Source organism: Dermochelys coriacea, chromosome 3 (genome assembly GCF_009764565.3).
Source record: "Dermochelys coriacea isolate rDerCor1 chromosome 3, rDerCor1.pri.v4, whole genome shotgun sequence".
NCBI classification, from domain to species: domain Eukaryota; kingdom Metazoa; phylum Chordata; order Testudines; family Dermochelyidae; genus Dermochelys; species Dermochelys coriacea.
The window spans coordinates 178719970-178746815 of NC_050070.1; the positions used below are offsets into that span (position 1 = coordinate 178719970).

The 26846-nt window shown below is 41.9% G+C and overlaps 1 protein-coding gene and 1 long non-coding RNA gene across 2 annotated transcripts; one reads left to right on the forward strand and one right to left on the reverse strand.

Moving 5' to 3' along the window:
• On the reverse strand, positions 1-22801 carry CALM2 (calmodulin 2). Its single transcript, XM_038395310.2, has 6 exons — positions 22655-22801; positions 17149-17179; positions 5482-5625; positions 5302-5408; positions 4241-4376; positions 1-635 (listed from the first exon to the last, which is right to left on the reverse strand). Exons 1-6 carry the CDS (start codon positions 22655-22657, stop codon positions 607-609), a joined length of 450 nt encoding a protein of 149 aa, XP_038251238.1. The 5' UTR covers positions 22658-22801; the 3' UTR covers positions 1-606.
• On the forward strand, positions 22747-26831 carry LOC122459542. Its single transcript, XR_006280305.1, has 2 exons — positions 22747-23628; positions 26704-26831. It is a non-coding gene; the product is annotated as an uncharacterized LOC122459542 (long non-coding RNA).
• The last annotated feature ends 15 nt before the right edge of the window (positions 26832-26846 follow it).

The window sequence follows — 26846 nt, forward strand, 5'->3', positions numbered from 1 at the left end:
TAAGTTGAAATTTTTTTTATTGGAAAACAAATATACAACTTGGAATGGATTTGAGGCAAATTGTGCCATAAGCAGATTCTTTTGAAAATAAGTGGCTAAACAAAGTTTAAAAAGCATAGTAATAGGAGAAAATGTTTTTTTCCGGTACAGGACCAGTAGTACAAAAAAATAGTGTATGAGTACCTGGATAATACACCCGTTTTGCAATAGTGCAACTTTAAGTTTCATATTGTTAACTATCAATAGTCCACGCAGAGTTAAGGCTCCACATTTCAACATGCTAAGTTTCCTAAAGAAAGCTACTTTAGCAGGCATAACCCAGATGTTCCCTCATTTGATCAACTCCAACTAACTTAAGATGTGCAGAAGGGCTTAAATATCCAGAGTAAGCCACATGCAACATTTGTTACTTTGATCAATTTTCCAAAAAATTATCAGAACAATGACAGTAAGATAAAGGGAGTAAAACATGGAGGAATGGAATTCTAATTACTATACATGCATATTCTTTTGACAGTAAGGGAAAAACCTTTTACAGATAAGTTACAAACAGAAGGCAAATAAACAATTTTGTACAAGAAATTTAACACATTCTGTACAATCTCTTCACTTTGCTGTCATCATTTGTACAAACTCTGCAAAGGAAAAGAAAGTTGTATTAGTATCTTACAAATTAAATTCTTATGCAATTAGACTACAGGCTCTCAGAACAGAAAGAAACCTACCTCTACACTAGTGGTTCCCAAAACAGGGTTTGTGAACCCCTGGGGGTTCATGAAATGTTGCAGGGGATTCTTGGGGAAAAAATTCCCTAATGGCAGACTGAGCTGTCCATCAGGACCCCGGGCAGTATAGGGCCGGCAGCCTGGAGCCTTCCAAGAGCTAAGCAGATCAAAGCAAGCATATCTATCACACTGATAAGATTTAAACTTCAAGGACTTGTATGAAATAGAAAGGGAAGTGGATATTTTCTGCTGGTTTTAAAATTAATAGGCTGCTAGTGTTTATAAATTATGAAGAATAAGTTTAAGCTTTATTGTAATGTGCATTGTTTGCCTGAACTGATCAAGACCTGAATGCTTGTGTAGGAGGAACTCTGAGTTGCCTTCTTAAATACCTTGATGCTGTTTTACATAGATCTGATGCTCCTTGATGAAAGATAGGAGCCAGAGGCACCAGTACCGGGGGGATACCCACGGGTCCCTCCCCTTTTTTCTGGTGGCCCCCACAGGCCCCACCACTTTTCTGGCAGTGCCTCTCCTGATCCTGGGGTGCACTGTGTCTTTGCCCCCACACCCCTTTTTCTACTGGCACCTCTGATACAAGACAAGGCTCCTAACAGGCTCAATCAAAAGTGATACAAGTTACAGAAGTGAGATCTTGGAAGAGTGTTGCCATTTTCATAATGTAATAAAAATACTGTAATATACTGTGTAATAAGCATGTCAGAAACAAATTTCCAAGATCACAGCTTTTATAATTTATGCTGAGGTAAGGGAGAAAATCCCTGGAAATATTTTTTTAGGAGGGGGTTTATGAGACTTGACATTTTAGTGAAAGGGGTTCGCGGGTTGTTGAAGTTTGGGAACCACTGCTCTACACAAATGGTAAGGATTACTGTATTTACAGAGCTACTGTGCTAATGAATGTCTGAGATGTCTCTTGCAGGAAGGTGTTTGAAGTTATGCTATCTTCTCCAGCACTCTATTCCAAGAGAACCCTGTGACCTGCTTATCAGCATATCATTTGCTGGAGTTTTAGTTCTAAACTTACTGGGGGTTGGCTTGTCCCACTAAACATAGGGACATTTGTGGTATTGAGTCCCACAGTGTTTTGGGGCCTTATCTTACACCTCATACCACAGTTAGGAAATGATATTTCTAGCAGACCTCTAGAAGGCCATAATTAAGTCTTCAGAAGGTTTCTTTGACAGATCTTTAGCAAATGCTTAGCAGCTGCAGATATTTGTCTGCTTTGAAGAGACTTCCACTCTGTACAATACTATTGCCCTTCATTTTACTATTTTACCTGACCAGCTTTGATTATTGGGCAAAGGCTGCATTACCAGTCACTTTCATAGGAGATGGATTGTTAATTGCCATGAAATACAAAATTGAAATAACTAGTTTTTGTTTATTGTGTTTGCACAGAAGAGGCTGCAATAGGGACCAATGAAGCAGTTGACAGTTTAGGGGCAACTTGATAACAGTCTAAATATCTACATCAAGAACCCATTAACTATTTTGTTCATCATACAGCAGAGAAAGATAACATTATCCAATGGCTGAAAGTTGAAGCTAGAGAATTTCATACCAGAAATAAGTGTAAATTTTTTGACAGCGAGGATAATTAATCATTGGAACAAATTCACCAAGGGTCTTGGAGACTCCATCACTGAATTTTTAAATCCAGAATGAATGCTTTTCCTAAAAATATGCTCTAGGAATTATTCTGGGGAATTTCTATGACATGTTACACAGGTCAGAATACACCACCACAATAGTCCCTCCTGACCTCAGAATCTATGACTCTTGGTCTCACTGACCTAGGGATGAGCATGCTGATGGGGTGGAGTTTGAGGGCATCTGAAGACATTAACTGGCATGCTCTTGGGTATTGACTAGCCAACAAGAAGCACAGGGAGAAGGAGCCACAAAGACTGCTGGAAGAAAGGGGACCTGCTCTCCCAAATGAGCAGCACACTCCTCTTTTGTTAGGGGAGGGAAGAATAGCAGGAGCAGTGGAACAAGATATCAGTTCTTAATTGCATGTACTTTCTTCATACTCTGGTCTAATTTCTCTGCTTTAGCTTCAAGGGAGGGGACTTATTCATAAGGGGGAAGAAAAGGAAAGAAACCCAATTACTAAAATAGAGCTCTAAGGGTCTAGATTTTACGTATATAGTGAAACATGATTTGGTCCTGGCCATTAGAGTGTACTTAATGTTAGCTGCCCTCTAAAAATTTGCCTTTTTGCTTCAGGAAAAGTGGAACCTTTTCTGTGAAAAACAAACAGTCTCAGATATAGAGAGTACAGGGACTAGTGCTAGACTTTGTCAAAATGGAAACGACTATATATATAGGATTGATAGTTGCTGGTTTCTGTAACTCTGTACACTAATTGCTAGAAGTCTAAATGGTTGTTTGCTTACCCTCTTTTACTGCAATATAAAGTGGAGTAGCAATTTTGGTCCCATTAACAGCACATCTATAACAACTTAAATGGCTTCTCACTCCAAAGCCAAAGCTTGATATACAGAAAGGTGTGTAATCTTAGCTGACTAGAAGTATTAAGGACTGTTACAACTGAAGGATTTGATTCTTTTTTAGGTATCCATAAAGACTCCCTTGGTTGCCCTAGAGTTGAGCTAGAAATTATCTGTGGACACGAGATCAACTAGGGTCCTTACAATATGTATAATTCCAAAGGATAAAATGAAATCCTAACACTATCCAGCTTCATCCCAAACAATAGTAACCCTTTGGCACTATGAACACATGATCAAGCACTCACATTTAAAATTTTCATAGATTTAACACATAAAGAGTCTTGGGATACCAGTGAGCAAGGAACACAAACCTGGTATAAGTAGGTCACTGCTGTACTATTTCACACAAAATGCTTTATATATATTTGTTAAGTCTAGAGTTCTTTAGAGTACAGGGTTTAAGGGATTTTCTCCTCAAACTGAAGACATTTAACTAACTTTGCAGGTGTAAGAATTAAGATTTAACTCTCGACAGACTTCAATGGACTAGATTTTCTAGTATGGTTTTCAGATGAATAGCTTTAAATTGGGGCAGAGCTAAATACAATACGTGTACAATCAGCAGTTAAACTTGCCTCATTCGGTGAAACGTTATACTGAGGGAGCTACTGATTCTGGTTGAGCTAGTTTTGGGAAGGATTTTGAGACACTGCATTAGCCACCTGAATTTAACAGGTCTTTATAATGGTTCCACTGCCATCCTTCATCTCTAGAAGCAAAAGCAGCAATAAACTGGTATCTGTAATTGGGAGCCAAAGAATCACTTACGCAACTATTTGAGGAGCTGGAGTGATTTAAATTGTACCAAATATATACAGTTAAGTACCCTTCTCCATAAAATAAATATAAATTCTTGTAATCTGGTGTAGCTGAACGAAGCTTGACTTCTGCTGAACACTTCAGGTCATCCTTATCCACCAAGTAGCTCCTCAGATCAGAAAACAAGAATGCATTGTTTCTAGTGAAATTTACCTTCATAGTTTACTTGACCATCACCATCAATGTCTGCTTCCCTAATCATCTCATCAACTTCTTCATCTGTTAGCTTCTCTCCAAGATTTGTCATCACATGGCGAAGTTCTGCAGCACTAATATAACCATTTCCATCCTAAAGAAACAAGTTTAAAACTGTTTAAAGAGAATTTCAATGTAAACCAAATAAACTCTGAAATTACTCTACATACAGTACTTCTAGACAAGATTTAGGAGCTTCTCTAGAATGGAAGAGTTGGTAATTGCTCTTTCCATCACACCACCACTTCCAGAGGGGAAGTGACCATGTCAGATTTGTTTTCAGTAGTACCTCAGTAATTAAGTAAAAGAGGAGTTAATAAATTAACTGTACAACTGACTTAATATGCATATCATATCAGCTATAACATTCAAGAAAATTTAAGTGGTCTGGTTTGATATTTCCTCTATAAACAATTATGTACAAGCAGTAAGTTGTTGCTGTTCTCAACCCTACTTTGATATTGTACATTCGTAAGTATGAGGAACAAGCCATTGTTTGAATTTAAGTAGTTTTTAGTGCATTTGAATATATCTAAAAATAAATCCATGAGTTTCAGCCAAAATGTTTTGTACTGCTGAGAGCCTGTAAATTTATGGAAGCTAGGATACAATTTCCAGCTTTGAACAAGTATGTGGACCATTTAGACAGGCACCCAAGTGCCTTACTAAAGCATCTCCTGAAATTTGTGTACTGCGTGAAACTCCTGAAAGGAATCTCCCCATGTACATTAAGTGTTGTAACATGCCCCCCAATCAAGTTTATTAAGATTTCACAATCACCCCAAATAGGAGTAATTTCCCATTGACTAGCACCTAAAATATGTCCAGGCCATCTATTTGTTACATGAGAGGATCATCCAAAGTCCAACAATAGTGGCAATTGGTAGCGACTACGTATGATCTTACTTTGGTATATAGAATTTCTAGACTAGTCATTTGGTATTTAGTGGCAAGAGTTATTTGGAATCTTTATTCAATCCCTCAACTAACTTGCAAACCTTATACGATACTTTTAGTACCTTATCAAACACACGGAATGCTTCTCTAATTTCTTCTTCACTGTCTGTATCTTTCATTTTTCTTGCCATCATTGTCAGAAATTCTGGAAAGTCAATTGTGCCATTGCCTGCAAGAGAATTAATTGTTAGTAACATATTTCAGAAGTTTACTTTCAACAAATTGCTTCTTAGAAAGCTTACCATCAGCATCTACTTCATTGATCATATCCTGTAACTCAGCTTCTGTTGGGTTTTGACCAAGTGACCTCATCACTGTCCCCAGTTCCTTTGTTGTTATAGTACCATCACCATCCTTGTCAAATAGCGAAAAGGCTTCTTTGAATTCTGTTTGACAAGACAAGACATTATTAAAACCAACTTAATTTGAAATGACTAATCAAAAAAGTCAAGATGCATCACCTGTGATCACCACCACACACTTATGGTTTCCTGTTTTAGATTAGACAGGTTTAGTTATTTCAGGCACTGAATTTAGTTTTCTAGAATACTGAATCTAGAGCCCTTGCTTTGAGAAAAATTACTTGAGGGCATTCTGTGCCAAAAAATTAAATCCTGCAAATTTTTTTTAAAATAAATGTGGCGGCTCCAGCATGGCATAGGGGAGCATAGGGACACAGACTCAGTGGTGAGGCTGCACCCAAACACTGACAGCCCAAGGACCAGGCCTGCCCCAGAAACATCCCAGGGCCCTGCCCCTCCATGCAAGGTGCAGGCAGGCTCAGTCTGGCAGGGTCCAAGTGTGGAGGGATCCAGGAGTGGGTTGATAGGGTTCTGTGTGGAGCAATCTGGGTGCAGGCAGCTCAATGGAGGAAATCCAGGTGCAGGGCAATCTGGCTGCACAGGGGCTTGTTGGGGGGTTCTGGGTGCAATGTTTATGGGATGCTGCAGGGGGTCCAGGTGAAGATTGTTGGGGCTCAGTGGGGTAGGGATCCACATGCAGGTGGCTCGTTTGTGTGGTCCAGGTACAGAGGGAATGGGGCTCGTGGGGGGGGAGAAGGAGGGAGATTCTGGGTCCAGCAGAGTGAAGCTCTTCGGGAGGGTCTGGGTATGAGGGGGTCTGGATGCACAAGCATTCGGTGGATGGGGACCAGCTTCCCATACAGTGATCTCTCTACAGCTGAAGAGTGATGTGTGCAGGGAAGGGCAGGGGCTACAGAGTTTCCTAAGGGAGAAGTCTGGGGATGGGTCTGACCCAGGCCCAGACACTGTGCAGGGGAAGAGGAAGTCCCATTGTCCTCAGCCCAGCCAGGACTAGCAGCTGAACCCGGAAAAGTGTAGAAACCACCAGCTGGGTCTTTCCCAGTCCTGCCCTCTGCCCCACAGTCATTTACCTCTCTGCTGGCTGCCCTGGGCACCCAAAACATACTGCTGGGGAGGGTCATGACCCTGCTCTTGTGGCTTCCCCATCAGAAAGTCATTTTTCTGCGGGGAAGCAAAGAAATCTGCAGGGGACAAATTCTGCATATGTGCAGATTTCCCCCAGGAGTAGAAATCTCCCAGCAAAGTCTTCGGGTCTACCAGGCTTACCTACAGAACAATTCAATTAAAGTGAGAAAAGCTCTTAAATATTTGCTGGAGTGAATTTCAACTAGAACTGGAAACCCTAAATGAATGAAAAGATTGAGTTACATAAGTGGAAGCCCATCTGTCAGTACCTAGTGAGCATTCTCCTTAACTGAAGGAGCTGTGTTTAAGAAATGGGCCTATTTTTCTAATATGAAAGGGTTAGCCATAGATTAAAGTTTAGTATTAGAACAAATTTGTTAGTCTAAGGTGCCACAAGTACTCCTTTTCTTATTAGAACTAGTAGCAGTCAAAATTAAACAATTTCTATGGAAATGAGTAAGTTTTCCAAATTTGTTTGATTAGCCCTAGTATTAGTGTATTCTATACTCCATCTTAGCCAATTTCTGGATGGCTCTACTTTAAATTCTCTACTTCTGCTGATCTAAAGGAAGCATGCTTGAAGTGAATAAGTCCTGTTGCATAAGATACTCAAAAGTGGTAGGTTCAAGCCATCTCTTATGATGAGAAGCCAGAGGAGCCTCAGGTATTTATGCCTAATTCAAAAACGAGTCAGTTGAGTTTTAACTCAAATGCCAACCAATGAATTATAAAAATGAAAATGCATCCTGATGCAATCAAAAAAAGAAGATGGCCACCTAAATCAGGACATTGTTAAATATGTCAGCATTTGACTTTGCTCAAATAGCTGGTCGACTCACATTATTTGAACTGCTTGCCAAACAACCAAGCAAGGCCATGTTTAAGACTTGTGACCATCAGCACCACAAGTCACTAAACCACAGGAACAATTTGAAAATAGAATAGACAGGAACAAAAGATTGAGACTTCATTAGTGGCCTTTTTATATACTACTGTACAAAAGTGCTAGTGATGTTTCATTTACATTACTGAAGTAGGCAGTTACAGCTATTTCAGCTACAATATCCTAGACAAAAAGTAGCCTTTGAAGAGCAACCTTTCATCCTTAAGTGAAAAAAATTAAGGATTTGGCTCTTGTATAATTGTAGAATAGTTACAGCTCAATTTGAGTGCTCAGTTGCACTTTACTCTTCACTAGAAATATCAATCAATCCATTCAGGTGGTTAAGTGCAATTGTGAGCATTTCCAAGAGGTATTAATTTTCTCCAGTTCTAGCACTGCTCAAAGTAAGCCTTCAGAGCCCTAAAAAGTTTGATAAAGGATTAGTTTAGAGACAAGCGCCTCTCTGCTACCTGAAAGTACTCCCAAATACCAAGTTCATTCCCCAAGGAAGATTAATATAAGAAAAACACTGGCTGTACAAGCCAGTAATGAAGCTGTTGGAGTCCAAAAACCATCTGCCTTTGGCAACAGGCACCCGATTTAAACTGAAAAGTGAAGTTTGACTACTAATTCACATTTTCTTTGCATGAAGCTAGTTTGAGCCTTAATTATGAAAATTCTGCCAGCTAAACACAAGGTAGGCCACCTCCCCAAGAGGCGGTAGCTAGGTCAACAGGAAAGTTCTCCCAACCAAGCAAGTGCTGTCCATACACCAGGTGTTAGGACAGTTTAACAGCATCATTCAGGGGTGTGGATTTTTCCTAAATTTCTCAACAGCAAGTATTCCAAGAGACAGTTCTCACTTACACACACCAATCTGCAGTAGTCACAGTAAGTTGTGTTGTCAACTACTTAGGTGACTTTGGGCTAGTCTATTATTAGACTATAAGCTGCAGCAGTGCTTTAATGTGGCTTGTCTGGTTGCAGCAGAGCACTTTGAGAGGGAGGGAGAGCGCTCTCCCAGGGCTCTTAAAAAAAACCAAACCACCTCCACAAGGGGTACAGCTACCAGTGTGGCTTCCACCGCTGCTGCACTGTCTACAATGGCGCTTTACAGCACTGAAGCTTGCTGTGCTCAGGAGGGTGTTTTTTCACACCCGACCGAGAAAGTTGCAGCGCTATAAATTGCCAGTGTAGACAAGCCCCAAGATTCATACGTTGCAAGCTGAATATCCCAAGGCAGTAGTTCTCAACTGGGGTACATGTACACAAAGATCTTCCAGAGGGTTCATCAACTCATCTAGTTATTTTTCTAGTTTTACAACAGACTACATAAAAAGCACTAGCAAAGTCAATACAAAACTAAAATTTCATACAATTATTTGTTTATATACTGCTCTATATGGTATACCCTGAAATGGAAGTACAATATTTATATTCCAATTAATTTTATAATAGGATAAAAATGAGAAAGCAACCATTTTTAAAGTAATAGTATGACTACACATTTTTACGTCCGATTTTGTAAGCAAGTCATTTAAGTGAGGTGAAACTTGGGGTACGCAAGACAAATCAGACTCCTGAAAGGGACAGTAGTCTGGAAAGGTTGAAAACCACTGTCCCAAGGCACTTTTGTTAAAGTGTGAAGTAAACTTACACTTTTACTGAAGTGAGCAGTCATATGTTAACAGAAAATGATCAGAAGTGCACGATAACAGGGTTTTCTCAACTTTTTCTTTGAGCCCCCCCATTATAAAAACCTCAACAGCCCAGTTGTGCCACAACAACTCCCACCTCCATTACAGCAGTGATAAAGTCTAGGAAATAGGCTTTAACACATGTTCAGGGTCCTGTGGATCAATGGTGGGGATAATAAGTACGAAAATGTTTGAAGCCAGTGTAATCTCTGTAGAGCAATAGTGAGTGTAGTGGGCAACTACATTCTGTACCAGCTGAAATTTCCAAATGGTCTTTAGAAATAGCCTCAAGTAAAGCACATTGCAATAGGTCAATTTGGAGAGATGACAAAGCCATGGCTAACTGTGACAAGAGCTGCATCACAGAGAGAAGACAGTCTCCTGGCCAAGTCTCATACATGAAAACACATTCTTGGCCAATACAGCTACCTGGACTTCTGGAGGCACATGGGGACCTCACATCTAGCCCTTGTAGCTGTGGAGAAAGTTTCAAAATGTGACCCCAGTGCATCCTAAAGGATCAAAAAGCAGAAGGCAAATAAAAATACCAAACCTATTATTTCTACATAATCATGATTTTTGCTACCACTTTCTCAACAGTCCACCCCCAAACAAAGGGTAGGCTTGGCAAGCTGGTCAATTGACCAGTCAAATATTCCAGCAAGAATGCCCTGATGTAGGTAAAAAGAAAAGGAGTACTTGTGGCACCTTAGAGACTAACAAATTTATTAGATGTAGGTAGTGGCCTATGCTTTGGATGGCACCATGATGCAATCTAAGTGTCCTGATCACTCCTTTCATTACATGGTAATGACATCTATTGGAAAATGATAAGCTAACTGAAATTTAAGTATCTTGATTGTTCTAATAGATTTGAACCAAACATTGCATGTGGTCCTGGCATACAAATACACATGGCCATTTACAAAGCACATTAACAAGTTATGACAGTCTCTGCCCTGAAGATCTTGCAATTTAAGATAACTAGACAAACATACAGATGTTAACTCAGAAGGGAGTGGAAAGGGTTTACAATCACAAAGGACCTATCTACATTTAAAACGCTATAGTGCTTCAGTGTACACCAGAGGTCCCCCAACTGTGAGATGTGCCCCTCTAGGCAACTGTTGAAGAACATTTGGGGGAGTGCGGCAGACCAAGCCAGGCCAGGGAGCATCACCCAGCCCTGCCCCACCCATAGCTCTGCTCCGACCCTGTCCCAGCTTTGGTACAGCTCTGCACTTGGCCAGCAGCCCAGCTGCCTGTCCCCACCGTAGCCTGCCCACAGCTCTGTCACCCTCAGCCACAACTCTGGCCCCTAGCCATCTTACCCCATGCCCTACCCCAGCCTGCTCCTGATCCTGGCCCCAAAGTGGGGAAAAAGGGGATATGACCCTCAAAAGTTTGGAGGCCACTAGCGTAGACATGACCTATGTCAGCAGGAAGGGTTCTCCCATTGAGGTAGGTAGCGCACCTGAGGCTGTAGGTAGGTCGATGGAAGAATTTTTTGTTGCACTAGTGCTGTCTACACAGGGACTTATCAATGTCACTTAAAGGTGAGGATTTCAGACCACTGAGCAATATAGCTGAGTCAATCTAATTTTCTAGTGCAGACCAACCTTAAGCCTCCTCCCCAACACAAAGAAAAAAGATGCACAGCCATCAGGATGCTTGAAGAGCTGCCCAACTTCCTACCTAGCATACAAGCATTTAAAAATGTTATGAGTTTTATTTTCATTTAATTTTTTTTTTAACTTCAGTCTTGAACATTCATATTTAAATACTAACCTAACACTGCTAAAGAACATAATTCTCTCATTTAAGAACTTCACTTCATGATCTTTCATTTTTTATGTTAAAGGAACTCAGTTAAGCCTAATTACAAATAATTTACATAAGTACAAGACTATGGCTAACCCTACTGCAGACCATAAAGTCTTGCTCTGTTACTATTCTAAGATAGTTAGTGATTTAAACTTTGATCATTTGACGATGTTTGACCCCTGGTGGATAAATTTTTTTTAAAAAATTGGACTTTTGATAAAATGCTTTTTAAGGAAAAAACCTATCTAAAGATAGTTTTAATTAAGAAACATTATAGCTCAAACATATATCATGGAATAGGGATTCTAATTCTATAGAATGAGACAATATATTCATATAATGTTTAAATGTTTGTAAAATGAGTTCCAATAGTTCATAGATTAGGGATCCAATCTTATGGGGTTCCACAGGCTTCTGTATACATTATTTAGGTTAATCTTTCTAGCTACCCAATGGGACTCAGTGCTCAGTCTAGAACAGAGGTGGGCAAAATACAGCCCACAGGTTGACTCTGGCCCCTCAGGGCTTTGGATTGGGACTATGGGATTGCCACCCCTGTAGCACCATGGGCCCCGCTCTGGGAAGTGGCCAGCACCACGGCCCTGTGGCCTGGGGGGGGAGAAGAGAGGTACCCACAGACAAGTGCAGCACACAGAGCCCTCTGTGCCCCCCCAGGGGCCAGCCACTTCCTGGAGTGCACCCCAACCACCTGCCCTAAATTCATGGCCCTGCAAGCAATTTCCCCACTCAGATGTAGCCCTCAGGCCAAAGTTTGCCCACCCCGGTCTAGAAGATACCATCAGAGATGCTTAGTTTTGCAGTTCGAGAACTGTGGATGTCTCCCCAGAGGTAACATGCTTGTTAACAGCAAAAATGTTTTTAAACAAATAATTAAATAAATAGAGGTGAGAAACAACAGACCTCAACTCTATTGTGCCTCTGCAAATTTGTGTACACAGTCAATCCCTTACTTCTCTCTAAAAGTGCAAAGTTTCAGAAAGTTCAATGAACAGAAGATTGTTGGGGGCGGAATAGATCTGGACAAGAATAAGTCTTGAGATAAATGTGAGAAGCCAGGGACATGCTTGTTTTGTTAATTATGTTTGCTGTTGAAGAAAAAACCCAGAATACTTAATGTTTTAGTTAAAGAAAACAATTTAAATGTCTGTCTCATGATGTTCTCCTCCTAATACAGCATGGCAAGAAAATCCTCCAAATATTAATGATTAACCTGTTGAATTGGAGATATTTATGAAGTCACTGGGAGGTGAACTATCTGCTTCAATTACCTTTGGAAAATGAAAACCAAACAATCATTCATTTTCTGATATAGCTATAAAACTAATCTGAAAAGTTTTCAAAATAAATCACTGTTTAAAAATGTATAGTGTGTACCTTCTAAAAATGAAACCTACATCTTGGAGTTGTGAAGAATATGTATTAAGGTTATAAGAACCAACAAAAATGCACTTATGTAGAAAACCATGATTTAATTGACTCTTCCTGACTAGTGATTTAAAATCAAATCCACCCTGGTTTGACCAATATTTGACTAGTCAACTGTCAATTGAATGTTTGACTGTCCAAAAATAATTGAAGGGAAACTAGCAAGTTAGTTTATTGTTAGGACAGCTTCCTGAGCTCCTAATCATCTCAGACATACTAGTACCCTGTCCTAGTACACTGTAGCGGTCTCCTCCACTAATGGACCCACACACTGATCCACAAGATATTCAGGTGCCCGATTCCTAGTTTTAGGCTCCATAAGCTTCCCATCCAAACTGTAGGTGTCTAAACTGACTAAGTTCTTGGGGTCAGAGTTCCCTAGGGGATCCATGTTTGACTGTGCATGTGCACTGCTGCCTCCCTCTAGGTGCCCAGAGGACTGGCTCCTGTGCAAGCCCCAGAGATTCAGTTGCCTAAGTTGCATGTGGGGCCTAATCAAGCAGGCATGCTCAGAGGCTGCCCACTGGAGCAGGTACCATTCAAAATTTATGCATAGGAAAGGGCACCACCATCTCCAAGCTTTCTGCCTGAGGGGGTAATTGAATCTGGTCTCCCACATATCAGGTCAATGTTCTAACTACTGACCTAAAAGAGAAGGTGGGCACTGCTACCACCTCCTCTGGTGGAGGTGGTGAGTTAAGACACCTACTTCCCTTTCATCTTGCTTAGCAAAGCAGTGCCTTCTGCAAATTGCAGCCCAAATTTAGATGCCTATCTCCAAGAGAAGGATAGGGTTTAGAATAAGTCCCACTCATTATCTACCATTGGATGGCTTAGGCATCTCTCCACCTACTTTGCTGGCTTTTAACTCCTGTTCGAAGGCACCTCTCCCCATTCATTGTAGGAGGGGAAGCCTAGGCATCTGAAACTCAGGCTTTGTGGACCTCAGTGTTGTTTCTTTGATTTTCTAGGTGTTGCAACTCCCAAGTCCCTTTGTCGATCTGGTCCCCCAGTATCTCCTTCCCAGATTGGGTCAGCCAAGATAGACATCTCCCACTCAGATGTGGTAAGCTAGATAGGTAGACCAACTATTTCCAGAAGTTAGTTAAGTTTGTTCCCAGAGTTTCTGCCACTATTCTTGTTGATCTCTTCCGGCTAATAGTCCAATCCACATATTCATGAAGCAGAAAGGCAACTTGTAGTACCAAGTTACTTGCAGTAACTTCAGCATAAATTAAGACCACATGGCTCCACCAAGCTGTCAAAACTCAGAACAGTTATACCTATTGTGACGTCAAGTGCTTTAATAAAGCCAGTAACTTTTCTAAACTGCCATGAAAAGGTTTCAAGCTTTCTCTACATCATTGTGAGACCTAACCTCTGCCACTAAGACTATGTCTACACAGGCAATTGAATGACAAAACTTGTCTTTCAGAGGTGTTGACCTTCCCCTCCCCCAAAAGGTGAAAGCTTTGCTGTGACAAGTACCAGCGTGAACAGCACATTTTTAGAAGGAGTGCTCTCCTGCCGACAAATGTAAATGGCACCTGTCGGGGGTAGACTTTTTTTTTGTCGCCAGGAGAGCCGACAAATAGTGGCTACACTGCACGACTTTTAGTGGCACCACTGTAGCGACACGGCCATGTCACTAAAAACTGTAGTGTAGACATGACAACTCTTCAAAGGCCTTCTTCCATCTACCTATCACAGGGACTTCAGGATTAAATGTGGGCATCACTATCAAGTTATTGTTGAATCAAGAGGGATCAACTGGACTGTCTCAGCACAAACTTCCAACGTGAAATCCAAGTCTCAACACTAGTATTTTTGAGTCTCAAGCCACCTGGTACAATACCAGTTGTCCTAGTCTGACACAGATGAAGACATTTGTTGAATAAGCTGCCACTTCCTTCGCTTGTCTGAGAAGTGAAGGTTTGAAGAACTTACGCCCCCACTGCCATCTCAGATGCACTGAAGTACGTTTACTACACAATGCAGTTACTAGTTGTATGCCACACATTCAGAGTGCATCCCAGATTTAAAGTTTTGGGAAACAAAATTGAAGTGTCAGAACCACAATTTCAATCCATTTTTATTCCCAGGCTGTGCATTCTCTTCCTTAAGAAGATCTCTATCAAAGTTTACTCTCTCAAGATCTAACAATGTGCTTAGACAGTCACACTAACGTGCACATAAATTTCTCCATTTGGCTAGAGAATCTGCACTGGCTCCTCCACAATTGTTTGAGGATTTCATGCCCACAAGTGTCTTTTCTTGCATCAAGTACATTTGTAAATGCTGTAGTGTCACAGAAATACCAGTAACACCATTATTTCCCCTATATTACTGACTGCAAAAGAGCTGTCAAACAAAAAACCACTAAAAGTGTACTCAGACAAATGTGAATTTTCAAGATGAAACTAGACAGATCAAATGATGGAAAGATCCTAAACACCTTAGATCCATTTTTTTTTCTCTTAGTGCACCAATAGAAGCTTGTCACTGACATGCATGCATAATCAAACCTGGCAGACAGTGATGTAAACTGAACGGATTATATACATGTTTTATATGCATTACAGAATCAAACCCGTAATTTGACATGACTGGCATAACAGAACCTTGGACATGAACATGTTAAGGCCATAATTGACCTATTTTTTTTTTTTTCAAACTCTCTACTCCAATACGTAGATCTCAAGCAGTCCTCTTTTTTCACTTTTAGACTTCAAAGCCACCAGGCAGTCATTGCTGTCCAATCAAATCAACACAGGGCTGTCAACATTTGCATTAGCCCTGAAACAGTGTCAGATATTGACCTGTGTGTCCTCGCAGAGGTCACCAGTACAAAGACTGCTACAGCCTGCAAGAGAGGACAACTGAAGCCTTAATTCAAGCAACCAGTAAAATAGATATAAGTTGTGTTTGACAACAGATGTTTAGCAATAAAATCCTTAGAAAGTTGAAAGATGTAAGCAGCTATTAGATTGATCTTACTGCCATGGTACCTATTTTACAAGTATTAGATAAAATCTTAAACTTTGATTTCTGGAGTCCATAAGTCAGTTTAACTTCCGAAAATTAGCAAGAGTTTTCAGACTTCAGCATAAATACACAATACAGTCCCACTGCTCTTCAGTTTTGGAACTGTGCTCAAAACAAATGCTGAGAGGATACCCAAAGGTTTGAGAATATAAACTGTGCTAGGAAAGGGGTTATATGCATCTAAAATTTAATTTTTCTGAATATGAAATTAATGTGTAGGAGCAATCTTAAACATGGGTAGCAGTGATTTGTGTACACTTAGGACTCAAGAGACTAGACTTCAGTGTTTATTTTGAACACAAGCATCTTTACATCCAATTCTAATGCCATGTAAATATACTTAAGAGCAGGAAAGTACTTCAAGATGTATCAGTATTTACTGAAACAGTATGCCCCATTCAAACTCAACCATTTCAACAAGATCTGCATTCTGTATAGCTAGATAACCCAATATAGTAATAGATGAAGACTAAGTAAAGTCCGAGTTAGTTCATCTTCTGCAAAAGCAGCAATAATCATGAAAGCCACCTGCCACTTCACCCACAAGCTAGTCATCAGTGTTTATCTCAGGATGTGGGGGAATTTAATCCCTGGACTGTACTTTTGAAATTCTTCGACCCACACTCACTTCAAGAGTAACAGCATTAAGCAAGAAGTCTCCACACAACTCCTGTTTTTTGCATATAGTATAGCTTCCCTACCTAAAATATTATGCAAAAAAAGTTAAAATTTTAATTATGCTATCCTGAATTTTCAAAAGAGCAAAAAGGCAGCAAATAAGACCTGCTAAGCAATTAGTAATAAGCAGAATTCTCAGAGTTCATGAGATCTTATATTTGATGTTACAATAAGCACTGACAAAGCTTGGTTACATGAAATAGGCACCTTCCAAGATGAATAATTAGTGCTTAACTTTTAGAGATGTATATACCTTCACTAACACGGCTGCTACTCTGAAAATTGACACTAAAGTAATCATTTTACAAAGTCATTAATGTTAAAAAGGAATAGTTAGTACATACTGAGCCAAATATTTAAAGCTTTATAACAGTTAAGGAATATGGTGCTCTAAATCATTATATTGAGGCTATCACAAAATAGGCCCAATTTAACAAAGCAAAGTAGGACTGAAAGAACAGGCTTCCCCATAATTAAAATAAATATTATGGGGTTTGAACTGTTTTAAAGGAGAGTATTATTCAGAATCTCAAAATTAGATAAACTGATTTGTATCCAATGTTATCTGAAGGGAAAGCCAAGTCTAAGTTTCACTTGCAAACTAAAGATGGCAATTTGTTTGTATTTTCTATATTTAGAGATAGGGATGTTTGAACAATTTGTCTAGTGAGGGTGCTGAGAGCCACTGAACTAAACTGTAAACCCTGTATATAATGGAAACCACTTCAAGCCAGGGGGCATGGCAGCACCCCTAGTTCCAGCACCTGTTTAGACTTTTAACTTACTCATTAATTATGACTTGCCACATGAACTAAGATCAAATCAATTCAGTGAAACTTCAAGTGTAGGGTTTTTTTTTGTTTGTTAGTATAGCATCTCAAAACTCACCCGCAATCTGCTCTTCTGTCAGTTGATCAGCCTATAATAGAAAAAATAATGTTATATTCCAGCAAGAATATTTATTTGCAAAAACATTCACTTGTGAATCTGTTCATTCTTAGGTACCTGAGCCTCAGTGCATTTCAATGTTCCAGCTTAGTCCTAAAGCTACAGAGCTAATTCAAAAAAATAGTCTGTTAAATTACAATACACATCTTGACTACAGCAGGGCTAGTCACCATTTTATTTCCTAGGTTGTTAAAATGCCAGCTAGTAAGGACCAAATACTGAACAGGGTTGAATATAGAGCAGTTAACCTAGGTAGGAGCATACATCCAATTACTAGACTCCTGAGCCATTGAGTCCCCTCTAGACAGTGTTTAGAGGTACATCAGTATCAATAGCGAAGACCTAGGAATTTAGTCTATAAATGTAATATGCAAGGTCTGTCCATTGTTCTCTTCCAAGTTCCATACTAGGTTCAGATGCAGACTAATGTCTATTTTGAAGAGACTAGAAAAGCGATCACTAAAATAAAGCGTTTCCTAAAACAAATGATCTTGATGTGTCTGTTGAAAGCTTCCTGTATGAAAGGCTGGTGATCAAATAACCAGTTGTACTGAAAGTTAGTGATATTTGTATTCAAATGGTTACAAGATTTTTATCTGACAAGTTTGATTAAAACAGTCTTAAATTTTGTATTTTAATACCTTTTGACTTTTGTCTTAGGCACCTGAATCTATCCTGCATTACAGCCGGTACAACTCTGCGCCACTATTAGTTTAAAGTTGCACACCTATAAGCCTTCAATTAGTTTTAGTGTTGGGGCCCTACAGTTTGCCAGCAACAAGCCAATTTCAAGTAAGTTCCCCTTTTGACAGAAAGCAATGGTATGAGGAGTTTAGTAAGAGTTTAATTTTCAAATCTAGGTTACCTTTAAATAAGCTTCAGACATTATCATCAGCATTCAGCTGAGGTCATGCTGTTTCAACTTTAATGGGTAAATTTCTAGAAATATTCCTTAAAATGCCATTGACAGAAGATTAACCTAACAGTCTGCAGCTACTCTAAACACTTACTGCTGTGGCAGGCTTGCAGTGTTCATCCCACACATGGGTGGGAAAAATTAGAGGGAATGGTTATGTGCACCATCACCTTCATACTGGTACAGGTAACAAAATTCATGTGGTGGGGGTAGGGCTGAGGGGTTCAGAGTTTGGGAGGGGGCTCAGGGCTTGGATGTGAGGGCTCCAGGTAGGGGTGTGGGCTCTAGGGTGCGGCTGGGGATGAGCGGTTTGAGGTGCAGGAGGGTGCTCTGAGGCTATGGTAAGGAGAGAGGACTCCCGCAGCAGCAACTGGGCTGCAAGGGGAGGATGCCTCTCCAGGGCTGGGGCCACAGGATAAGCGCCCCTCCCCCGGTGGGTCCAGGCTGCAGCCAAGTCCAGGCCTGGCCACCCCAACCAGGTTTGGGCACCCCAGACGCAGTAAGTTGAGTTAGGCTCGGTTGGGACCAGGGGAGGGGAGCTCCTCCCCCAGCAGGTCACAAGGCGGGTTCTTTAGAGATGTACATACCTTCTCTGACACTAAAATTAACATTAGTAATTTTGTAAAATGTTTAAAGGAACAGTTAGTAAATACTGAGCCAAAGTAATATTTAAAGCTTTATAACAATTAAGGAATATGGTTCTCTAAATTATACTGAAGCTGTCACAAAATAGGCCCAATTTAACAATGCAAAGAAGGCTGCTGTGCGGCCACACAACTTACAGGCAACTTAGCAGGCTTGTGTAAAAATTTGAGATTTCAGCACTGATTCTCTTCTCCCAATTTTTATTGGGACCACCCATTTAGTGATGTTAATCAAGCTAGTCTTTCAAGGCTAGTCTTAAAACTAAGAAATGGGAGGACTACTGCATGACATTGAGAATAATGGCAACATTAAACTCTAAACTCATTTCACTTATGAGAACCAAGATCTTTATCCAGGGAATCATCCACTCCATCTATTGCTGGAAAAGGAATGAGTGAATTAAATAGGTAATTTACAGAAAGAAAAATGGGGAACAGTTTCATGTATTCAAATTTTTATTTTGAAGAGTGACATTTGTGGAAACAGGGATTATACCAAATTTGAATATGCCATTATTATTCATGAATTTGCCCAGAACTTGTGTATCATAGCCCAATTTTCCTGATTTAAGAGAAGTGGCCTACCAAGTAAATGGACAATGCAGTAATGACCACAGAAAAATATCAAAAATAGCTGTTCATTAGATCCATTAAGTCACCTGTGACCCATCCCACAGCACTGAATTAAGTCACACCACCTCAGTTTGGCAGAGTAACAGACATGTCCACTATTTTGTAAGCTTCTCTAGCTACAGATGCAAAAAGCTATACAGGCTTAACATCAGGTCCAGTTTTTTTTAAAAGAAAAAGTGTATTAGACAAAATTTGGACAGAGTCAGACAGTCATCCAATTCTTACATGGCATATTTTCAAACTCTGCTGCATTACTGTAGTGCTAGTCAAATTTATAGAAAACATCCTTGCAAAATGATAGTTGTCTGCCTTTAGAGTGTCATTCAAAGCTCATACTACAAAACAAGCAATACCTTCCCAGTTACTTTTATAGCTCAATCAGACTGGAGCAGATGTACTACAGTTCTGTTAGAGGATTTATACCCATTAAACACACCACAAAATTTAAGTAGTGAACATATCACTCACTAGTAAAGAGCAAGTCAGTACCTGGGAGTTTCTAAATCCTATATATTGTTCACATATCCAGCTCATTTGTTGCTTGTTCCCCCCTCCCCTAATTTAAAATTCCCAAGTACTTCCTACCTCTGAAAGTGACCCATGCAAATCATCAAATAAATCACTAGCCAGAATTTATTCTGCTTGTGGCAGTACTTGAAGTGGACATAAGTTTTGGAATAAGAGGGAGACTGTATTGAAGCCTCAGATGTATAGTCACAGAAAGTAAAACAAAAAGCAATAGAATTGCACTGGGGGTGGAACAGAACTGAACAAACACCATCTGTGGAAGAGCCCAGCTCTGCAGGGACTGCTGCAATACAGCAACTGAAGGTGTAGTCAGCAAGTCTGCTGCTATGTATCCTCACCAGCCAATACAGCTGAGAGGCATATAGCAGAAGTTATGCCTTCAGTTCTGAAGCTGGAGTAGAAGCTACAGAAATAGCACACTGCCACAGTTGCCTTAGAAAACTTCCCAGTTCTCATACTATGCATTGAGACCAGTATATACAGATTTTAGGTTATTCACACCTTGCTTCAGGAACACCTGTTTACCCATCAGTTTGTTCTGAAGGTATAATCTGACCAGCATGGTCAAGGATAGTAAATCAAATTCTACCTGAAAGCCTTCTCCACCTGACTTATATTCTTTAAAAGATGATATTTTTAGAAGAGAATTGCTTAAGTTGATCTGTGTGACAAGGGGATGATTTTTTCTGTTTGCAAATCAAAAACCTCCAACTTTTTTAATATATTTCAATGCACTCTGAAATACGTTTCCTTAAAGTTTTGTTCCAAATTTACAAGCTAGTTTGCGGTATCAGATTAAACCTTTCCTGTTAGGCACTCAATATTAAAGCTGCAGTTCAGCAACCTATCTGCGGTCAGGTGATTAAAACAGCAACTAGAGAGCTTAAAGCAAAGACCTACAGTGCAACTCCTGAACAGTGTATGCACCCCCTAGAGGTAGAACTGTGTACTAGTTGAGTCAAACCTTTTGACTATTTCTATCAATAGCTACACGAGAGGGCTAGCCATCCTGTGCGGACTTCAAGAGTTCTAAGCTAGTTCCACAGCAGACAGTGGAGGAGCCAAATCAGAAAAAAGTTAAGCAAGCCACAGAAACAGATGCAACTGTATTCCAGAACCTAGAATTTAGGTGAAACACCTGTTAACTACAACCATTGCTGAAGTGAGCTGTAGCTCACGAAAGCTTATGCGCTAATAAATTTGTTAGTCTCTAAGGCGACACAAGTCCTCCTTTTCTTTTTGCAAATACAGACTCACACGGCTGCTACTCTGAAACCTGCCATTGCTGACACAGTTATGCTGCTTAAGAAGCACAAAAAAAACCCCAACAACAAGATAGCTAGATTGGTATGTAATCACATATATGTTGTCACAACTTGAGTTGTGGGCAAAGCATTATGCACAGTCTAGTACATTCAATTTGATTAATAATCATTCTCCAGTTTAACCAAGTTTGGTCAGTTGGTACTGACCACAGCCATACTGAAGATGCCACCATGTCCCCTGGTCACACCCATCTCTATATTAAGCACTTGCTTGGCTCTTGCAAGTAATCCAGTTTCAGTTTGGTAGGAAAAACAGACACTAGCAAGACAACGTAAGCATGAAATTCTTTCGTTGCTATATTGAAAACCTATATCTGATATACAGTATTTTCCAGCTCATCTAGAGCAGTGCATAATCTGGAGTCTCGTTAAACTAGCCTCTTTCCCCACCAAAAGGGGATACTACAGTTACATTTTAGCCAGCACCCTGAAGTGAGCTGTAGCTCACGAAAGCTTATGCTCTAATACATTTGTTAGTCTCTAAGGTGCCACAAGTCCTCCTTTTCTTTTTTTGCGAATACAGACTAACACGGCTGCTCCTCTGAAACCTATTTTAGGGGGTAACCTTAAAAAAAAAAAAAATCAAACTGATACTCTCTGAAAACAGCTACTGAAATAAAAAGGACTCCTTTGCACTGTCAATCTAAAATTTCCCTTTAATGAGACGGGCGCTAATAGGCACTTCATAGTATTGCTTTTTCTTCCTGGGCGAAGTGCTTCGCTCCGGACGCCTCACAATAGCTACGCCCTCGCTGCTGAGCTGGTCCGGAACACTCGACGCGAACACCCCCGGCGGGACTCGGCTGCTCGGGAGTCGAGTAAACCCGCGGCCACCGAGAGGAGCGTTCGGGTGGAAGCCGGCACCGAAACGCCACGAAACCCCTTCGCCGCAGCAAGAAAGCTCCCGGCGCGAGGGGGGCTGCCAGGCGAGCCCGCCCCGGAGCCCTGCGCCAGCCTGGGGACAGATGGGGCGGAGAGGCAGCCCCACCCCAGCGCCGCGGGGCTCCGCGGTGCGTTGCCAGGGCTCGGGGACGGCTCCCCGCAAGTCCGGCCGGACAAGCTCCAGGGGCGCGAGATGCGGCTAGTGGCGCCGCTGCCGGCTCCCCGCCCCCGACAGGGGCCTCTTTCCGCGAGGCACCGTTATGCCCCCCCCCCCGGCCCTCCCATCATGGCGCTCACAGCCAACTGACCGGACAGTTTGAATTTTGAATCGGCGCCGGCGCCACTCGCTGCGGGCGGGAAGGTCGGACCGCGCGCGCGAGTCGCCTCCCGCCCACAGACCCCAGCGCTGCCGCCTCCACTCCCGTCCCACTCGCCACAGCCCCGCGAGCCCGCTTCTCCCCCGCGGACCGGAGCCAGCCCTAGGGGACCCGCAGTCCAGCCCACCCCCACGCACTCACCATGGTGGCTCGGCCTGGCGCTGGGGGTGTACGAGCTCAAAACGCTGTAGCTAACTATCCACTCTGCGGCTCGCCTCACAGTCCCACTGAGCCCGAGCCGCTGCCCAGCCGTGCCTCATAAACCTCCTCACTCCCCTCCCAGATCGCTCCGCCCCCCACCCCCGTCGCTGAAGTAGGAACTAGTTCCGGCTCTTCGCTCTCCTGCCTACAAACCCTGCCCCCATCTCGAATCTGTAGCCGCACTGTCCCCAGGCTCCCTCGGAGGAAAGCGTCGGACACGGGAGAGCGGGAGGGTTCCTCTTGGGGGAACGGCGGGAGCAAGGGCGAGCATGGCGCTACTTTTCCTGGCGGAGGAACATTTAGAAAAGTATCTGTGGCGATGAACAAGGGACGGCGGGCGCTGATTGGCGGGTTCGTACCTGCAATGCGTCACTTCGGACATGCACAGTCGGGGCTAGAAGCGACGCCCTCCCGCTGCACCGGCTGGGGGCGGGGCTTGGCGCCTACATTGGCTCCAGAGCGGGGTTTGGGTCGGTCGGGGCCCAGGCAGAGCGGGGCCGGCTGGGCCCTTAGTGACTGCATTGCGGCTCCGTCCCCGCCTCCCGGCGCAGTTGCTATGGCAGGAGAACTCCCCGCTCCGCCCCGCCCGGAGAGTCAGGCTGTAGCTGGTTGGGCAGGGTGAGTCAGGCCCACCGCTCTCTTCTCCCACGCAGGCCTCGCCTGTGCATTGGACTTCGGCTGATCTAGATACCTCGCCCAGGGCTGTGAGAAGTATCATGCCCTGTGCCGTGTCCTTAGGTCGACCTAGCCCGTGGCAGCTGCAGCCAGCACCTCTCCAAGGGCGTGGATTTGCTGCCAGGGGAAGACCTCTCGGTCTGTAGCAAGTGGCTACGCTCCCGTGTCGTCGCTGCAGCTGTGCTGGTGGGAATTGCAGAGAGCGAGTCTTGCAGTTACCTGTCTCCTGCCCCCTTGAGGTGAACGGCAGCAGCTTCTAGGTCGTGAAAGCAATGTTTTAATTTAGACTCGGGCAAATATTACTGCATCCATTATGCTTCGTTCACATTCTCAAGCTTTTCCCAACCATAAAGGCAGGAAACTTTTCCCCTTCTGATGTAATCACATGATGTAATCACATAGGATTTGGGCTGCAGTAGTGACTATGTTTTAATTTTGGGGGGGGGATAGTGTGGAGGAGGACGCACCGAGGTAGACGCTACAGTAGTAAAAATATAGTAGATGGTATACACTAAAAGAAAAGGAGTACTTGTGGCACCTTAGAGACTAACAAATTTATTTGAGCATAAGCTTTCGTGAGCTACAGCTCACTTCATCGGATGCATTAGTGAAGTGAGCTGTAGCTCACGAAAGCTTATGCTCTAATAAATTTGTTAGTCTCTAAGGTGCCACAAGTACTCCTTTTCTTTTTGCGAATACAGACTAACACGGCTGCTACTCTGAAACCTGGGTATACACTAAGGGTCCCATCTTTGTCACAATTGCCAGTGCTGGTGAGAGAATAAGATTTTTTAAAAATTCTAGTATAGATACAGCCACATGTGAACCAGAGAGAGTCTCCTTCCCAGTGTAGCCTAGAGGGGTTCTCCCACACTGAATATGCCAAAGAAGTTCTCTAATATGCACTGTGAACTCATGACCCTCTCACATATAATCTAGAGACTTCCCCTACAAAGTCATTCTGAAAAAAAGCATCCCAGAGAGTACCATTAATGTAAAATCCAGAGATTCTCCATTCACTGTATTCTAGTTTCCCCCACACAGAGTAACCAAAAGGGAGACTAACCTCAATATAGTGCAGAAAAAAATGTATCCCACTCTATAAATCAGAGAGATTTCACCACTAGAAATAATGTGTATAATGACTCCAGCTCCTCTCCCTGAATTGTGAATGAGATTCTCTCTCTCTTTCACACACCCTGTGGGTTTGTGCTTAGGGATGATAAACAACCTGGTACATCTAAATTCAAATCTCAGTTTTTACGGTGGTTCTCTTTGTAATTTTGCACAAGTCACTTGAGTCAAAGCTTTCAAACTTGGGTGTTAAAGGCAGATAAACCCATATTCACATACTTCTGCAAATAGAATTCCTGAAAATCAGGTTGAGTATCTGTAGCTTCCACTAAAGCCAATGAGACTTGTGGGTGCTCTGCATCTCTGAAAAATCAAGCCACTTAATCAAGTCCTTAAATATGTAGTTAGTTGTACTAGGCACCCAACTTTGAAGTTGCTTGCCTAAGTTTAAAAACTTTGTTCTTAACCTCAAAGAAGGGAATGATATTGTGTATCTATATAGCTTTACTCTGGGTATTGTGACAGGTTTCTGAGTAGCAGCCGTATTAGTCTGTATCTGCAAAAAGAAAAGGAATACTTGTGGCACCTTAGAGACTTACAAATTTATTTGAGCATAAGCTTTCGTGAGCTACAGCTCACTTCATCAGATGCATGCAGTGGAAAATACAGTGGGGAGATTTTATATACACAGAGAACATGAAACAATGGGTGTTTCCATACACACTGTAACCAGAGTGATCAGGTAAGGTGAGCTATTACCAGCAGGAGAGAAAAAAACCTTTTGTAGTGATAATCAAGGTGGGCCATTTCCAGCAGTTGACAAGAATGTGTAAGAAACAGTGGGGGGGAGGGGGAATAAACATGGAGAAATAGTTTTACTTTGTGTAATGACACATCTACTCCCAGTCTTTATTCAAGCCTAATTTAATGGTGTCCAGTTTGCAAATTAATTCCAATTCAGCAGTCTCTCGTTGGAGTCTGTTTTTGAAGTTTTTTGTTGAAGAATTGCCACTTTTAGATCACAATCGAGTGATCAGAGAGCTTGAAGTATTCTCCGACTGGTTTTTGAATGTTATAATTGTTGACGTCTGATTTGTGTCCATTTATTCTTTTACGTAGAGACTGTCCGGTTTGGCCAATGTACATGGCAGAGGGGCATTGCTGACACATGATGGCATATATCACATTGGTAGATGTTCAGGTGACGGAGCCTCTGATTGTGTGGCTGATGTGATGAGGTCTTATGATGGTGTCCCCTGAATAGATATGTGGACACAGTTGGCAACGGGCTTTGTTGCAAGGATAGGTTCCTGGGTTCGTGTTTTTGTTGTGTGGTGTGTGGTTGCTGGTGAGCATTTGCTTCAGGTTGCAAGGCTGTCTGTAAGCAAGGACTGGCCTCTCTCCCAAGATCTGTGAGAGTGATGAGTCGTCCTTCAGGATAGGTTGTAGATCCTTGATGATTCGCTGGAGAGGTTTTAGTTGGGAGCTGAAGGTGATGGCTAGTGACGTTCTGTTATTTTCTTCGTTGGGCGTGTCCTGTAGTAGGTAACTTCTGGGTACTCTTCTGGCTCTGTCAATCTGTTTCTTCACTTCAGCAGGTGGGTATTGTAGTTGTAGGAATGCATGATAGAGATCTTGTAGATGTTTGTCTCTGTCTGAGGGGTTGGAGCAAATGCGGTTGTATCGTAGACCTTTGCTGTAGACAATGGATTGTGCGGTGTGGTCTGGATGAAAGCTGGAGGCATGTACGTAAGTATAGCGGTCAGTAGGTTTCCAGTATAGGGTGGTGTTTATGTGACCATCGCTTATTAGCACTGTAGTGTCTAGAAAGTGGATCTCTTGTGTGGACTGATCCAGGCTGAGGTTGATGGTGGGATGGAAATTGTTGAAATCATGGTGGAATTCTCTCTGTATATAAAATCTCTCCACTGTATTTTCCACTGCATGCATCTGATGAAGTGAGCTGTAGCTCACGAAAGCTTATGCTCAAATAAATTTGTTGTTCTCTAAGGTGCCACAAGTCCTCCTTTTCTTTCTGGGTATTGTGAGGATTTAATTAATGTATATAGTTTGTACATAGCTTATAAATGTATAGTATTATACAAATACTATTATTTTTATTATTTCTACTGTGTAACCCAGAGTGATTGCTTTTCATGTCTGTTAGGAAAAGAGACTTTTCACTACCTCTGTGTGAACAAGAGAATGTACCTACTCTCTGTGATCTCTTTGGCTTATAGGCCCTGCTGTCCCCCTGGAAATGGGATGTACTTCAGAGGGGTCTCGGATGACCAACCTATCAACTAAAAACCTGTGACTTTTTCCCTCTGAACAATTAGAATAAATCCCCAGGCCTGCCAAATTCTCAGAATGAATGCTTCCT

Excerpts from the sequence above, each read along its gene's own strand:
- CALM2 (XM_038395310.2), bottom strand. Across the intron at positions 5,626-17,148 it reads GACAGAAGAGCAGATTGCGG|AATTCAAAGAAGCCTTTTCG; the intron begins GTGAGTTTTGAG and ends CTTGTCAAACAG. Across the intron at positions 5,409-5,481 it reads CAATGAAGTAGATGCTGATG|GCAATGGCACAATTGACTTT; the intron begins GTAAGCTTTCTA and ends ATTCTCTTGCAG.